The sequence below is a fragment of the Mirounga leonina genome, unplaced genomic scaffold (assembly GCF_011800145.1).
Source record: "Mirounga leonina isolate KUSES-001 unplaced genomic scaffold, KU_Mleo_1.0 Mir_168, whole genome shotgun sequence".
Classification (NCBI taxonomy): domain Eukaryota; kingdom Metazoa; phylum Chordata; class Mammalia; order Carnivora; family Phocidae; genus Mirounga; species Mirounga leonina.
In genome coordinates, this window is record NW_023270426.1 from 39,830,690 (window position 1) to 39,848,206 (window position 17,517).

At 36.1% G+C, this 17,517-nt stretch overlaps 1 protein-coding gene across 1 annotated transcript in view; it reads right to left on the reverse strand.

The window, feature by feature from the left end:
• Positions 1-17,517, reverse strand: part of ADAMTS6 (ADAM metallopeptidase with thrombospondin type 1 motif 6) — a 297,675-nt gene that overhangs the window by 35,691 nt on the left and 244,467 nt on the right. The window contains exons 19-20 of the mRNA XM_035014519.1: positions 17,174-17,312; positions 1,120-1,249 (exon numbers count right to left, since the gene is read on the reverse strand). Coding sequence (XP_034870410.1) covers positions 1,120-1,249; positions 17,174-17,312 — 269 coding nt within the window. The remainder of the gene's footprint in view (positions 1-1,119; positions 1,250-17,173; positions 17,313-17,517) is intronic.

The window sequence follows — 17,517 nt, forward strand, 5'->3', positions numbered from 1 at the left end:
TACAGCTTTCCTCTTCAGTTCTAAGAACTTGAGATATATAAATCCATTTGCATATTCTTTTTCCTTATTAATTTCCAATTGGGATAATTAGTTAACCAAGGAGATAATGGTTACCCTGATTTCTCAAACAAGGATGAAATGCCATTCACACATGTTCTGTCTTGCAGTTGTCAAACAGGCAAAAGCCCTACAAAGATCATGATCAACTCAGTATCTTTGTCTTCAGCATCTTTGTCTTTTCTCATGTAATCACTGCCTTTTTTCTTTTTAATTTTTTTAAAACATAATCTCTACGCCCAACGTGGGGCTTGAACTCATGACCCTGAGATCAAGAGCTGCATGCTCTACCAACTGAGTCAGCCAGGGGCCCTTAATCATGCTTTTTGCTCAGCCCAGAAATCTTTCTGTTCTTACAGATTATAAAGTGTGACTCACTGACAGCAGGTCCATATTGTTAAATTTAAATTTTTAAAAAGTCATCATTAAGATGAATGGGCTGTAAGCTTGTGCCTCCCTTTACAGTGAGCTGTAACTGCTACATTAATCAACAGAATGAGACTGAAGTCCACCTCTACGCCTGTGCCCAGCACCCAGAAGATAGGATGACTTAGGGTGACAGAACTTAAAACTGGGTCAGCAAATTAAAGCTCTGATATTCCATTACAGAATGTTTCCAAAACATATTAAGAGTCTTTAGACCTTTAGGATAAATATCTGGAAAAGATATGACTGCACACCAATTTACTGTGTTTTACTGAATTTAAGATACCATTATTTAAAGATACCATTATTTTATAGACCATAAAAAAGATAAAAATAATGCTGATTATTATTGTAAGTAACACACTATCAATTGCAAGATGAATCTCAATCTCCAAGATGAAATCTGATAATTTCCAACATTATGCCAGGATCAATCTACTGAAGTTCCTGCTTTAAAGGAATTAATAACTAAAACCTATGGATAAATAAGAATCTTTGCTCGTGAGAGGGATATCGAAATTCTACCCTCCAAAATGCTTTATCCCCCTTTCCTTATATATGAATGTGTTTCCAAATATGAATAGCTAAGTGTTTTTCTCTTAAAGAAAATAATTCTCACTTCTTACTCTTACTTACTCAGGTGGGCAGGGCTCAGTGTTGCAGGTTCTTTGATTTTCAGGTGGCTTACTCTCAGGGTCACAGTAATTGTTCTGGACAATAGAGTTGTCATCCAATCTTTTACAGACCACTTCCTGTCTTTGGACACCTTGAGAAAAGGAGGACATCATTAATTAAAGAGTAGTTTACTTTCCAATAAGTTAGGTATGCATAGCTTTCCTCTGGGGAATCAACCTCACTGGATCGCTGCTGTCTTATCTGTTCCAGAAACACTTGACTGCTTCTCTAAAAAGGAGAGAAGTCCTGGTCATTATACTGCAATTTTAGGCAAAATTATTGTTCTTATATTTAGAAACATAACTGTTTTCAAGTTCAGAAAAGAAACTATTGGTAATTTTAAACAATTAGTATTCCCATTTGTATATTCTTCTTCGTGCTTACCTTAAAAAAAAAAAACAACAAAAAACTTCATCTTCCCAAAATATCATCAGATAAAATGTATTAATATACATTTCAATGCAAAACAATCATTATATATCTATTTAAAAATAAGACAATAGGGACAAATTTATTTTTTGATATTTTGTAGGACAAATTCCATCAATTTAATCTTTGTTAGGAACATATCACATTCACACATTTCATTCTTTTTCTTCCATTTATAGATTTATTTTTCTAAAAGCCCACAAAGTCTAGAATTTAGAGATTGCAGTAGGCCTCTTTTAGACTGCATTGGTCTGTTTGCTTTAACCGAGTTGGCCCCCTGTTGATTACACCACTGTCAAACAGATATATATATATTCCTTGAAATAATAACTCAGAAGATTATTACCTCAGTCTTAAAAATTAGTCTGTGTGACCTGTTTGCCACTGCTAAAAAATTCTCATTATAAAATTTGTAAAATTCTATATATATGTTTATTACTTATTGGCAAAGATATCCACCACAACTTGCTCACATTTCACAAAATACAAAGACACACACAAACATACTGTTATTTGTAAACATCCCTGAGTGAGTAGACCTTAAGCCGTCTCATTTTTTCTTTAGTGTCAAGGAATCTAAAGAAGCAAAGCCAGGTATACCAAGGTATCAGAAAAAAAGTAAAACTGAAAACAATGCTATATGTTTCAGATCATATAGAGGTAGCAGGTTACTCCTGGAGTTGGAAATAAAAGCATAAACTACCCCCCTATTTCCTCACCCCATCTCTATAACCAGGTAAGTTAAATTTTCCAGACAGAGTTATAAAAACAACATTAGCAATATCCAGGAAACCACAGCTTCACACCTAGCTAGGCCCACACAAACCCACAGTTTTACTTTTTTTTTTTTTTCAGCTGCTTTTAATAGTACCCTAAAGAAAAGACTTTAATCTCAAATTAGGGAAATCAATATGCACTAGGATCATTCAGTAAAGAAAACTGTCATATACCAGTGCTTCCCCCAACGTCCTTTTAAGAGTCATGGATATTCTGGAGGTAGGGGTGCCTCAGACATCATGCTATGCATACTTTTAACTAAAGCAAGATAGGGGAATCTAGGACTCTGATTGAGAAAATTATTAAATCCTGTAGGCTCCGTGGTGGTGGTGAGCAGTTGAAGAAGTTATATTTTACTATTTGCAGTGACCCAAGACTTTTACTAATCTCTTTCAATAAATTTTTAGGTTTTCCTAAATTTAGGGGTCTAAAACATAGCCAACAACTTACTGGCAAAATAGTTTAGAATATGTGTTGTATTCATTCCCTCCTAACCCCTAGAATAGGCCAAATCTCAGTTTATGTGACAACAGTTTGGAATTTTTTAACCATTAAACTTTAGATTTTTGAGGGAAGAATGATTCACATCATGCATAGCTGTGATCCATTCACAGATGTTCCACAATATTCATCAGATATCTCTCCATTGTGTCATTCCAGTGGGCAGATAACTAAGTCCATGTGATCCACCTAGACAAAAATCACTACCATTAGTCATAGGATTCAACTACCAATTGCCACAGTGGCTCAGAATATTTATTCACCCAGTTCAATATGTTGTTCCTATCAGGGAGAGCAGGGGATTATTTTTGTAAGTTAACATAGTCATTTTTTAAAAGTCATTCAAATATGATTATACTTGGAGAGGGAGACTCAAACCACCCACTTACACAGAGGACTTACACAACTTTACCCATCTTTGATCATTATATTTAATAATAAAAAAATCTGATTACATTTGCAATAAGGAAGTTGTCATTCAATTTAATAACTTGGTTGTTTTTCAGGAAAGAATAAACATTTTCAGCACTATAAAATGGAACTGATGTTACTTTGCCTCAGTGTCAGAAACATCAGTTGTTTCTACAGGTTAAGACAAAATTCTACTTCTTTTAAATTAACGCTAGAAATGTCATTTGGTTATAATTACATTAGTTTTTTAAAAGTAGCCTTTAATGTAAAAGAAAGGCCTCTTCAGTTTGAATCGCAGGTGAGAAATTAGTTACTAGAGGTGAGATTTATATTTGATCCTAAGATAAATTCTAACCATGTATGTATCTTGAAAAACTTAACTACATAACATTTATTGTTGAAAATTTGGAAAGTAAATAAAATCACAAGGAACAAAATAAAAAGTATCCATAATCTCATATCTTTGTTCTGGATCTTCATTTTTAAGGCTATTTTGCTTTTTGGTGGGATCCAGTAATTAGTTTAAAATTACATAGTACACAAACTGAACATGCCACTGAAATGTGGTTGACAAGTCATTCATTCATTCATTCATTCACTCATTCAACAGAGAATAGTCACTATAAGGAACTGTGCTTCTTACGAGACAGATACCAAGTGCTAAGAATTACAAATTGACTTAATTTTGGTCATGCCTTCCAGACTTCTTAAAAACTAGGAATTAGGACATTTTCGGGTTCACTTCAGTTTCATAAAATTTCAGAACACTAATTTTTATGAAGTAAAAATTAAAGTCCTTGAATAAACAGCTGAAATTACTCTATATTTCATGAAGATACATTTTTCCTTGCATTCATCTTTTATTAATTTTCTTCTAAAATGTTCTATTAGACAGTGTGGTATTTCACACTCAAGAACTGACTATACCAGTAATCTATTCCAAATCTTCTGACAATGCTGATCTATCTCCCTCCAACAGCATAAAAGTCCCCTTCCAACTTTTACCCCCACACTTGGCAGATTCACAGATTTTTTTTCTTTTTCTTTTTAAATCAGTAGCAACAGGGTAACTCTAAACCAATGCACCTAACTTAGGATGGATTTTGAAACACATACTTTGGCACTAAGGAAAATGCAGCTTTTAGCTTTAGAAAGTAGAAAATACAGATCAAGTAGAAATAATCTAAACTAAGTCAAAAAGAAAAATGATTGAGTTTAGAATCTTTTTATATGATTAAGCCTCTTATATACAGCTTCTTTTAAAGTAATCTGTAAAACAAAATAAATCTTGTAAAGTAATCTGTAAAACATTGCTAAGAAGTTGATTCAAAGCCTGTTGGGAATAATTACATCCAGTTACAAAAAATCACTATGTTTTCAAATCTAAAGACTTACAGTTTATAACTAAAAACATAAAATGTGCACATGGCCAGTCAGAGATGCCTAATCAAAAACAAAATTCTAATAACTTAGTGTCCATGTCCCCTGGAGATATGCAGATGTTCTGCAGAATTTAATTGGTCAAATTTAAAGCCATACTAATTGCACTTTATTCTTAAACATCTGAAGTTACTGGCATGCAAATTCTATACCTGTTTTTTTATTTAATGTAATCCCTCTTCCACAGTTAAAAAAATTAATGGTGTCATATCATGAAATTTAAGTACAAAGATGTCATTACCAATACATATTTACTTAAAACTCTCCAAAATGGGTGGATCCTGTTTAGAGATTTTTAATTTGCTTATCAAAGAATCAAATATGATGGTTCTTAGCATGGAAACATAACCCTTACTTTTAGTCTCTAAATTTAAATTTATCAGATCTTATATTTAATATTTAACTTTCAGCCAATAGTTAAAAGTTACAGATGTCCTGTGCGCCTGGGTGGCTCATTCGGTTGAGTGATCTGCTCTTGGTTTCAGCTCAGGTCATGATCTCAGGCTTGTGAGTTCGATCCCCATGACGGGCTCCATGCTCAGCTCGGAATCGGCTTCCCCTCTCCCTCTAACTCTGCCCCTCCCCCCGTTTATGCTCTCTCTCTCTCTCTCTCTCAAATAAATAATCTTTAAAAGAAAAGTTACAGATGATCTATTTTCCTACCAAAGGTTCTCTGGTCTAGTGAGAGGAAGGAGAACCCAACTTGCATCACTGCTCTAGCTGTATCTCAGGAAATGGCTTTAAGTATTTTGAAAGAACATATACCCCAGGAAAGTTATTACGAAGTCCAGCGAACTGCAAGTCAGTCCAGATGGAATCCTTTATCCACTGTGCTTATTCTAGGAGATGGTGATGGTTCAACTGAAGACCACAGGTTCTTCTGCTCAGCAGCCACATTCCTATTTATAAACTCATTTGTAACAACATTTGGCAATATATTGCCTTTCACAGAATAGTTGATCATTTTAAAAGTAGAGAGGAGGGCACTCGATGCACATAAATTACCACCTGAATTTCACTTGAAAGAGTGACATGTGTTAAACCAAGAGTATATGGGGGAGCAGGAGAAAGACCTTCTAGGTCTTTTCAAATCTACTCCTAAGACTCAGGATTCCGGTCTTACACCATTCAGTTGGTAAGTAAGCAGTCTATAACCATATGTGAGTGAGTCAATAATGAAAAGAGAGGTATAAAGAGGGGTATAAATGCATCCTTGGGATTAATGGGCTAAACAACATCTAGGGTAATTTAACCTAGCAGCATAGCACATCACATCTACCCGAGAAACAGTTTTCCGAAGAGGAAATGGGGAGAAAAAAGCCAAAAAGTTAGAGCTTATACTACTAATGTGGTTGGTGGCTAAGACAACAATTTGCTTAACCCCAGCATCTAAAGTAGCTAGCAACCAAGACAACACTCTATAAAACCATAATATGTAGAGCATATAACTAGCAATATTAATTTAAATCTTCACCGTAGATAGCATCTAAAGAGCAACAAGCAAAAAAAAAAAAAAAAAGTCTCTTTGCTCTGCCTCTCACTGATGGACTCGGCTATTGTGCTGTGTGATTATTGGCCAGACACATGCATTTGCAGGGCAGAGAAAAGTCCATCTGCCTTGGATCTAACAGCTGGCACCCAGTGTACCGATCAGCTCCACCCACACGCTTTCTTCTTCTGCATCGCCTCCTGCTAGTTTTTATCTTTCAAAGGCTTCCTTTCTCTGTCTTTCCCAGAAGACACTTCTGCCCTAAACAAAACTAGATGTTCCAAGGAAACACAGGATTATATACATACATAGCAAAAAAAAAAAAATGTGCAGCTCTAAAATACTGTATTTTTCTACACCAACTGTGTCTAGTGACAGTAAGGTAGGGAGGGGCATACATATACTGCATTTATTTGAAATCATACTATCCCAAGAGGGAATTTTTTCTTTTCTTTTCTTTTTTTAGGATTTTATTTATTTATTCAAGAGCAAGAGAGAGAGAGAGACAGTGGTGGGGGGAGGCAGAGGGAGAGGGAGAAAGAGAATCTCAAGCCTCATGTAGGGCTGGATCTCATGACTGGGAGATCGTGACCCACACCAAAACCAAGAGTCAGATACCTAACTGACTGAGCCACACAGGCACCCCTCCTTGGAGGGGTTTTCTACCACTCATTAGATATTAATAGGAATGTCTTCCATGGAAAGTGTCTAACTAAATCAAAGGTTTCCTTTATTTAAAAGACTGTATTTTCAAATAATTTCTACACCCAATGTGGGGCTCAAACTTATGGCCCCAAGATCAAGAGTCACATGCTCTACCAACTGAGCCAGCCAGGTGCCCAGAAGCTTTTCTTTCTTTCTTTCTTTTTTCTTTTTTAAAAGATTTTACTTATTTATTTGAGAGAGAGAGAGCATGAGCAGGAAGAGGGGCAAAGGGAGAGGGAGAGGTGGAAGCAGACTCCCCCCTGAACGAGGAGCCCCACACAGGGCTCAATGCCAGGACCCTGAGATCATGACCTGAGGTGAAGTCATAGGCTTAACTGACTAAACCACCTAGGAGGCCCCGAAGCTTTTCTTCTAATTATATACAAAGTGTTGTAGAACCAAAGAGCAAATCTTTCAGATATGAGTTATAAAAAACTGTATAGCTTATTAATTTCCTCAAGTAAAAACAATGGGAATAGTAATATCAGAAAGTCTTATAAAATAGGGATGATTACTGTCATTTAAAAAGGCTTAATTTTTTTCCAAAAGCATTTTAAGCATAATACCTTGTAAAGATGCATAATGTTATGACTGTTAAAAAGCTATTTAGGACAAAATATTTGTGAAGTGAAACAGGACCTGTGACACACAAATCATTAATACAACAGGAATGCACTTAAATTTCGCTTTCAGCCTTACCCAAGTTTTTCAGCAAGTGAACATGTGTGCAGGCCCTGATCATGTTAGGGAAGAATATAATGTCTAAAGCAATAGAAATGAGATGAAACAGGGAGGAAAACAGCACTAGGGGAAATGTCTGGGGTCAGTGGAGACTTCTTGCCTTCAGCTATACATCTTGCCATTAGAGAAAATGCAAGCCACAATATGCAGGAGTAAATAGTAAAAAAATCAGGCTACCACATCAAACATTCATAGGTAAGACTTTGTACAAGAAGTTAGAAAGCTTAAATAATATTGAAAATACACAGGAGAATTCCAAAAACAATTTTAAGTGTATTACATAAGGGAAGCCACGTGCTTAAGTAAAAAGATAAATAGAAACAATTACTATAGACAAATAAATGAGCAAACATAGCCTCCAGAAGTGTGAACCAACCAAGAACATGAGTTTGCCTAGAGCAGTTGCTCCTCTCCAGGGCATGCGGTATGAGAACTGAGCCAGTGCCATTGAGGGCTACAGAGATGAGGCTATCCAGAGCTGTGATGTTCACAGGTGCCTTGCTGTGATGCCTGGCACAGCTACACCCATCTATTATAGGGGACTCTTACTTCCCAACATTGAAAATGACCTGAAAGAAGGGGATGTGGGAGAAAGTGAATAAGGGAAAGCCATGGTCAGTGCAATGATAGACCTTGTCTAGTCCTACAAGTATTTTATATTTCAAAGACCAAAGAGAAAATCTGAGAACAGCAAACACAGATGAATGCAAATTTATTTTTCTAAACTCAAGTCACTTTTTACAAGGGGCTTGCGTTATTAAAAATATCACAGTGATCTATTTTACGTCTAAGTTGGTGTATACAGGAATCAAATGTAAAATGACTCTCATAGTTTCAAACAATAGTACATTGTGTTACTTCAAACAGAAATGATTTTTTTAAAAAAGATTTTATTTATTTATTCATGAGAGACAGAGAGAGAGAGAGAGAGGCAGAGGGAGAAGCAGGCTCCCAAGGAGCAGAGAGCCCGATGCGGGACTCGATCCCAGGACCCTGGGATCACGACCTGAGCCGAAGGCAGACGGTTAACCATCTGAGCCACCCAGGCGCCCCAGAAATGATCTTTTATAGGGAATTTTCCTTAAAAACTAACTATATAACTATATTTCTTCAAAGGGAAATAAATGGCAATGAGTAAAGTGCTTTTAGTTATTCAAACTAAAATTTCCATCTGTTATCTTTTATTTAACCTTGAAAGTAACTTTTGGATGGTAAGTCCTAAATCAAAGAGAAGCAAACTTTGTTATAAGATTTGACCTTTTTATGTCTTTCATACTTAATTTCCATCAAGTCTACTTTGAATCTTGAAAAACAACTGGATTTTGTTTTCCTCTCTCTGCTCCGTTTTGGGACTCCTCTACTGTGAACTTGTATCAAAGTTAGAGTGCATAAGTCCTTTATAACTGCAATACATATTTACATTATTATTATGTCTATAAAAGTCAACTCTGAAAACACTTGTTTGTTTGAAGCACATTCTGTTAGTTCACTAATACTGTGAATTGACCAGTTTAGTGATGTTAAAAATGCTAGGTATCTTGGGGTACCAGGCTGGCTCAGTTGGTACAGCATGTGACTCTGGATCCTGGGGTTGTGAGTTCGAGCCCCATGTTGGGTATAGAGTTTACTTAAAAATAAAATCTTTTAAAAAAATGTGAGGTATCTTAGAATTAATGAAGAAATGAAAAGGACATCTGCGAAAATGTAAGGCATTTACCTGTTTTATCTGGTACTATGAGAGCTGTTTTCTTTCAGTCAGGTATTAGTATAAGCCTGAAGATTGTATTATATTTTTTCTAATAATTACTTTTAAAAGACAATTTTAAAATTGTTATAATGGAATTACTGTACTTTTAAGTGCACGTTATCCTTGTGTCACGTCATTTTTGAAAATGAAATATATAACATGAACATATAGTGTTTCCATAGAAACAATGTAGGAATATCCAACTTTTTAAAGAGGCCAAGGCAATCTGCATGACAGATTCATTAAAATAACTTGAAAAGTATGTCATTAATAAATGGAATAGTGTAGGGGCATCTGGGTGGCTCAGTCAGTTATGCATCTGCCTTAGGCTCAGCTCATGATCCCAGGTCCTGGGATCGAGTCCCACCCACATCGGGCTCCCTGCTTAGTGGGAAGCCTGCTTCTCTCTCTCCCTCTCCTCTCCCTCCCCGTTCCTGCTCTCTCTCTCAAATAAATAAATAAGATCTTTCAAAAAATAAAATAAAATAAATAGAATAGTGTAGATTATTACATAAACTTGTTAGGTAGCAAATTGCAAAGACAAATTTGCTATCAGTTCTCTTTTAAATATTTAGGGTATTTTTTCTTTTTTCTTTCTTCTTCTTCTTTTTTTTTTTTTTGCTTTAATCACCCACCAATCTTAAACTGAACTAACAGAGATAGAGGAAGGAAACATATTCAGGACACATCAGAAGGAAAACTTAATTACAGATATGAAGGAAAAGTTTACACAGTATTCAAGATCTCTAGTTCCTTAACTGGAAGTACAGAAGAGGCTCTGATTTTAAACTCTGAACATCACCAGGACCCTGATTAAGGAGTTTATATGCATTTTTTCCTTTTATGAAATGAAATTCAACATCTATTGGAAGAAAGGGAGAGGACTAATTTTTATCTACTTTAATGATACTCATTTTACCTTAAATCAAGAGTTCTCAAAATTTCCTGGTTCATGACACCCTTAATGTCTCAGTAATTTTTTCACAGCCCTGCTAGGCAGAAAAAAAAAATATCTAAGAGTTTTACTTTTTGAGTAGTTAGGTCCAAACAACTTAGTAATAATTGGTGTGGTAAATGACCAATGTCACTGTGTTTTCATCAAAAATGTACAACCTTCTGCTGTGTCTTTTGTGAGTGTTGCAGTATTCTGGGGCACTGTGGTGCAGTTTGAAAAATATGGGCCTATATCAGGAAAATGTAAAATAGTAGTTGGAAACTGTGTAAAGCATCCTAAAAATATTAAAGAATAGAAACCAGCTCCAATATGTATAAGAATCCAGATGAATCAGGTGATAATCAAAAAAGAGTGAATTAAAAAAATTTGTCCTAGCTAGAAAGAAGAAACACATAGAATATCTTTTAAGTTTGTGTGCTATTCACACACACACACACACACACACACGGCTTAAGATGACATCCAGGGGAAAAAAAGAAAAATAAATAAAATAAGCATCTAAATAAGCATGAAACATCCAAGAAAAATTAATTAGGCTATGTAAATGTAAAATAAAAAGTAATGATAAAATTTTAAGTGGTCAAAAACAATTGATCAGAAGCATTCCTGAATAACCCCATAGTATATATACAAAAAATCTGTACTTTGATCTTTAAATAAAATCAAAATTGCCTCTAAAAATAAAGCTGTCTTCTCCCTTCTCCCCCTCAATATAAGTATGGTTTTAGCTTATCTTTTTCTCCCTGAGCTGCCGGCAATATTCAACAGAGATGCCAACGTTTGTCAGCACAAACTTGACAAAAATGAGTTCTTTGGTATGCAATTTTTGTACTTCTACACAAAGATAAAGAAAGAAAACTGTCAGAAAAAAAATTTAGAGAAAATAATTAAAGGTGTCAGTAGAGCCAATTGCAGGTCAAAGACTATATTTAGAGCATAAATTTCAAAAGAATACATGTAAAATATTTATGTATTTTTGACTTTTCTTTACGTCACAAGTAAAGCACTCTTTTTTAAATTTTATTTTATTTTATTATGTTATGTTAATCACCATACATTACATCATTAGTTTTTGATGTAGTGTTCCATGATTCATTGTTTGCGTATAACACCCAGTGCTCCATGCAGTAGGTGCCCTCCTTAATACAAATCACTGCGCTAACCCATCCCCCCACCCCCTAAAAACCTATTTGTTTCTCAGAGTCCACAGTCTCTCATGGTTTGTCTCCCCCAACGATTTCCCCCCCTCCATTTCTCCCTTCCTACTATCTTCTTTTTTTAAACACTCTTAAGACTTTCTTTTTAACAGGACAGGTACAAACTTGAATGCAACAGTGCAGTGACTCTCAGTTAACTGGCTTTGGAAAGCTTTGCTTTAAAGTATATGGGTTGCATCAAATAAGAGGAGGGGTGAGGGAGGCTTCAGGTGGAAAGAGAATGGTTAAAATGGTTGGAAATGAGAGCACATCCAGAAAGGCAGGGAAGGAAATTATCATGAATACTGCTGCATTTTGCAAAGAGTCATTCCCTAATGAAACAAAATCTCCTAAAACAATAGATGACTTTCCCCTAAACCATGTCGCAAAGAGAAAAAGTTATCAGTTTTCACAAATGTTGAGTTAAAACAGGAGCCATATGCCTCTGACTTGTGTGTTTCAATTAAACTTGGTTAAGTTTATAACCACTTATTCATTATAACTCCCTAAGTACCACAGAAATTTGAAATTCGAGGGAGGACTTTGGAAAACCTGCTTAGCACAATTTCAAAAGGTCTTAGTCAAAAGGTTGAGAAACCATACTTAACAGTTTCAGTCAGCTTTAAAAGCATTGATCAGATGCTTATAAATGATCCATCAGGTAGAGAGAGCATGTAAATAAACTGAAAAAAGCTTTCTAAAGGCATGTCCAAGGCTGATGGCCACATTAAACAAAATTACAAAATTAACTGGTGTTCTATTACATTTTTCATTCCCACCGTTAATGTCCTGTTCTACTTTCCCACCCCAAATACATATAAATAAATCTCATTAATCTTTGCATTAGTTAACGAGTGGCTACTTAATAACAGAAATGTGAGTTAATGCTACCAGTGGCATTTGCATCTGAATGTAAATTACTTGAATACTAAATAAACTTTCCATCAGCCTCAACGGCAGGACTTCTCAACCTTGGCTGCACATTAGAATTACCTAGGGAGTTTTTAAAAATCTGATGCCCAGGCCACACTCTTGACAAATTAAATCAGAACTTCTGGGGGGCGGGCCAATCATCAGAATTGTTCAAAGTTCTCCAGGTGATTCCAGTGTACAACCAAAGTTAAGAACCACTGGTTTTAGGTAAAGCATTTGAAAAAATAAAATTTCGAACTAGTGAAGGAGATTTTTTTTTAATGGGGATTTATCATGTTGTTCTATGGAAGTTGCCAACTGGTGGAAAGGCTCTGTTCATCGTAAAGGACCATCTTTATTAAGAGAGAATTCTACATTTAAAAAATCACTAGACAATTTCTAAGTCTTGATTTCAGGAAGTTACTTCACTTGGGTTTTATCTACAAAATAGGAATGATAATAGCAATGCCTAGGCTTATGGTGCTGTTGATGATGATCAAATGTAACAGGGTAGCAGAAAATGTTTTATAAACTACAACATTTTATTTATTATTACATAGCTGAGCAGAACCATTTATCATTAAAAAGACTAGCTGTAATGTAGATTACAACTGCAATATGGATTATTACCTAAATGATTTGCCACTTTGTTTTAATAGGCATTTACTTTATGAAATCTAAGTGTCTAGCCCAGTGTTTCTCACTAAGTATGGTTCCTGAGCCACTAGCAACAGCATCACCTGGACACATTTCAGAAGTGCAAATTTTTGGGGTCTATCCCACACCTACTGAATCCGAAATTGGAGGCAGAACCTAGCAATCTTATTTGAATAAGACATCCAGGTAATTCTGATGTTAAAATCTGAGGACCATACATCTAACCAAAGCGAGTAAAAAGTGAGTATGTATGACTAATATCAAACGGAAAAATACATAATATTTGTTATTTGAAACTTTAAATGTTGCAGTGCAAAGACACAGTGGCCTAAATTACTACTTTAAAAAAATTCCTAAAGCTTTGTATTCAAAAATAATATAATTCTCTTTACCCAGCTGAGCTTTATCAGTTAACACATTAATCATGAATACAATGGTAGTATATAAATTTGGGAATCAGATAAATCACAGAGCATATAACACTCTGGATAAGGAATAAAGAAACAAAACTGTAGTAGGAGTTAACAGAAGTTCAGAAAAGAGTCAAATTTTAATTCACTGGGCCTGAGCATCTCTCAGAGGAAGAATCACAACTGTATCTTAAAATCACATTTATCCTGAAGACAACACCCCACAGCATCTCAATGTTCTTATTCAGGCTAAGGAAGTGTTTCAGCACTTACTCAGAGAAAACTATTACTTAGACTGAATCACCAGCAATATTTCCTGCAGCATGAGATTTGTCATTGGGTCTGCTAAGCAACAGAAAAACAATCTCAAAACTTCTTATCTTAAAAGATATCATAAGAGAAAGCTATCAACATTGCTCCCAAATTCAGTTTGTTATTTGCCACTAATAAAACATATGCAGGAGAGTAATAGGTGAGATCACTGAATAGTCTTGTGAGATTGCAACAGAAAGTTCTTTGAGATCTTTCTTGTTTTCTCTTTTTCCATTTAAAAAAATTTTGGTGTCCTCAAGACACCTAGCATCACCCTGGAAAGATGAGAGTGAAATATCCCAATTAAGAACTGACTTTATCCCTTGGGGCACCTGGGTGGCTCAGTAGTTAAGCATCTGCCTCGGGCTTGGGTCATGATCCCCGAGTCCTGGGATCGAGCCCCATGTGTCGGACTCCCTGCTCAGCGGGAAGCCTGCTTCTCCCTCTCCCACTCCCCTTGCTTGTGTTCCCACTCCTGCTGTCTCTCTCTCTCTGTCAAATAAATAAATAAAATCTTAAAAAAAAAAAAAAAGAACTGACTTTATCCCAATTAAAAACTGTCCCATCTCCCAAGAAAATTAACAATTCTCAACCCTTATTTCCTACACTGGAAAAAGCTAGCACAAGTAAATAATTGCCAAAATAATTGATTCCTTTTGCTCATCCACTCATCTCTAAATATTTATTGAGTACCTAGTATATTCCAGATATTGTTCTAGGTGCAAAGTGAATCTAGAGAGGATGCACAGACGTCAGTGAGGAGGGCATAGATTCTATGTCTCCAGGTTTCAGTTTCTCTCTGTCAACCAAATCATTAGTACTCAAACTTGAGCGAGCATCACAATCACCTGGAGAGCTATTTAAAACAGACTGTTGAGGCCCACCCAGAGTTTCTATTCAGTAGATCTGAGAGGGGGCCCCCAAAGTAGCATTTCTAATAAATTCTCAGGTGATGCTGATGCTGCTGGTACAGTGGCCGCACTTTGAGAACCACTTACCAAGCCAGCCAAATGGCAGCTCTTCACACTATCCCAGCCGACTTCCAAGCACTGTACATCTCTCTTCCAAAGAAGGCAATGGCCTCAAGACTGCCTCATGCCTGCTGTCATAATTACACACAACTGAGCAGGATTCCAGTTTCAAGAACTGCCTCAAATATCTACGATCAGTAGGCTCCAGAACAGAAGGAAAAAGTACAAGTAACAGAAAATTCTCCTTCCAAGGGATTTTCTCCCTCCTTGTTCTTCTTTTTGTTTTATCCCCTACCACAGGAAATCATTTTTGTATTATGATTTCCCAACGCGAGTGTTATAGAAAAGAATAACACTCCTTTAGACTTTTCATATATCTTTAATATAATCACAGCTTTTCTTCTAAATTCAGTTCTCAGGGCCTAACACCACCCTATTTGTCGGACTATCTCCTTTTTGAACAAAAGAATCATAGGGTTAGAAGGAACACTGAGAATTCACTTAATCCCTCCTTGGCCTCAGACAAGACTGTGTCTAAACCATCCCCAAATATAGCAATTTTCAGTACAAAGACGAACAGGCACTAAGAATTTCTCATTCAACATTCTGTCACAGACTTGAAGATACTAATATACTTTCCCTCAGCCTTCTCTTCTCCAAGCTAATCATCCTCAACATTTAGACTTTCCTCATTAGATTTCCTAAACTTTATTTTGACTCTTCCTTAATAACTTTATCCTACCTTATACTTCAGGGCCTGAATTATATATGTACAGTTATCATGAAGACTTTTTTGGTTTTTTTTGGTATGTGAAAGGGATAAGTTAATTTATAGCTTGAACAAAAATGAATTTATTGGAACAAAGAAAGATAAATGTATAAATGCCACTAAAATGTAATACGGTGGCATTCACTTGAACAATTAATTTCAAATATCCTTTATTTTATTAAAATATATAGTAATGCCTTACAGTTTTTAAAACTTTACATTATAAATCACTAGCCATGTCACACATAAAACGGATAGGAATTAGAGATCTTTTAAAATATGTCACAAATTATATATAACCATGTTTCATGACACCTCACACAGGAGAAGACATTATTATTATTATTAATTTGCTCTTTTGATGTTTTATATTGTGTTTACTACTAAAGTTGAAGTTATAGCTAATCAATGATTTATTTCTGAATGAGTCTAAAAATACTGAATATATTATATAATAATCATTTCTGTGAAAATAATTCCTCCTCAAGGAGGAGCCTCAAGAATCAGAGGTGTTTAGAAATTCAATGAGTGCAGGACAAGATAGGGTAAAGGTCTTGTCCAATCATGTGTTTCTGAGCAGTTTAGAAAGGGAAAATAGGCAATATATTGGAAATGGAGTAAAATGGGATGATTCACTTTATTTCTATTTCTCCCGTTCTAAATATCACTATTCAAAATCAATCTTTGCTTTGGAATGGTGAGGTCCTCTAGCCCAGCCTAGGCCTGGGGGATAGGGTTGCTTCCTTGCCTATTGGGACCAAGGTGTACGGTGGAGGCGATGCATTTAGTCTCCAGAGAGAAGGAAGATGCTGCTTGCACAGCACTTCTACTCACCAGTCCATGCAGCAGCAAGGGTGTTGGCTTTGAAGGAAGCCAACTGTCCTGCTCTCCCAGCCAGAGGTAAAGAATTGCATTGGTGGCCACTAGAGGGAGGAGGATTAGGAATAGAGTAAATTGTGGGGAAAAGGCACCCATGAAAAACGCACATGGGACAACCAACACATCACCAACCACCGCCTAGCAGCTACCTCTCTGAGGGACTATAACGGGGTCAGCATACACCATTAACCCGGAGACCCAGACACCAGGAATTATCGTAGTATCCCAGCATATAGCCCCTTAACTGTGATGGCTGGAGAAGGGAGTTTGAATAGGTTTATGGGAAACACACAAGCACACAAACACAAACACGCAAGCACACAGACATACATTCTCATCCCCCATTACAAGAAGTTGCATCTGTGCCGTCTGATTCTTGCTCATTTTCTGATTTAAAACTCTTGATGTTCTTTACCAAGAATGTGTTCACGAAAAGCAAACAGCCCACCTTCAAGATAGTCTTGGGAGAAGCACCAGCAGAGACACTCATTGTGCCAAGATGTATTTTACCAACAAATCTGTACAAATTACATGAGGTTAAAAACAAACGGAATATAATATAATTAAAGCAAAGTTTCTTTTGCTAAATTACAGCTTGAAGCAAACCTGCAAGAAATGTTTCCAATTAGCTTCTTTAGCAAACACAAAGCATAGCTCAGAATATGTTTTGCTTTCCATCTGCCCTCTGGGTGGGCTGCCTAGTGGGTGTCTTACCTCCAGCACAAGTAGCTGAGCATTCTGACCAAGGCTGATGATTCCACGTAAAGCCAACTTCATTGTCTCCACTGCCAGTCCGAGTGATGGGAACGTTGAATTTATACCTAATTCCCAAATTCTGTTCCTGAAGCAGAACCTGCCATTGAAAACAACTGGTGAAGATAATTAAAATACAATGAGGCTTCATTCAGATACTTATTATTTCTTTTGAAGAAGAAATGTCATAAAGTAAGTCTTACAGGAAATTGGAGATAACTTGTAGAACACATGCACTTACATTGAATTTTCTCCTTCCATTTTCATGGGTAATTTAGAACCATTTCTCTCAAATGCCTTGTTTG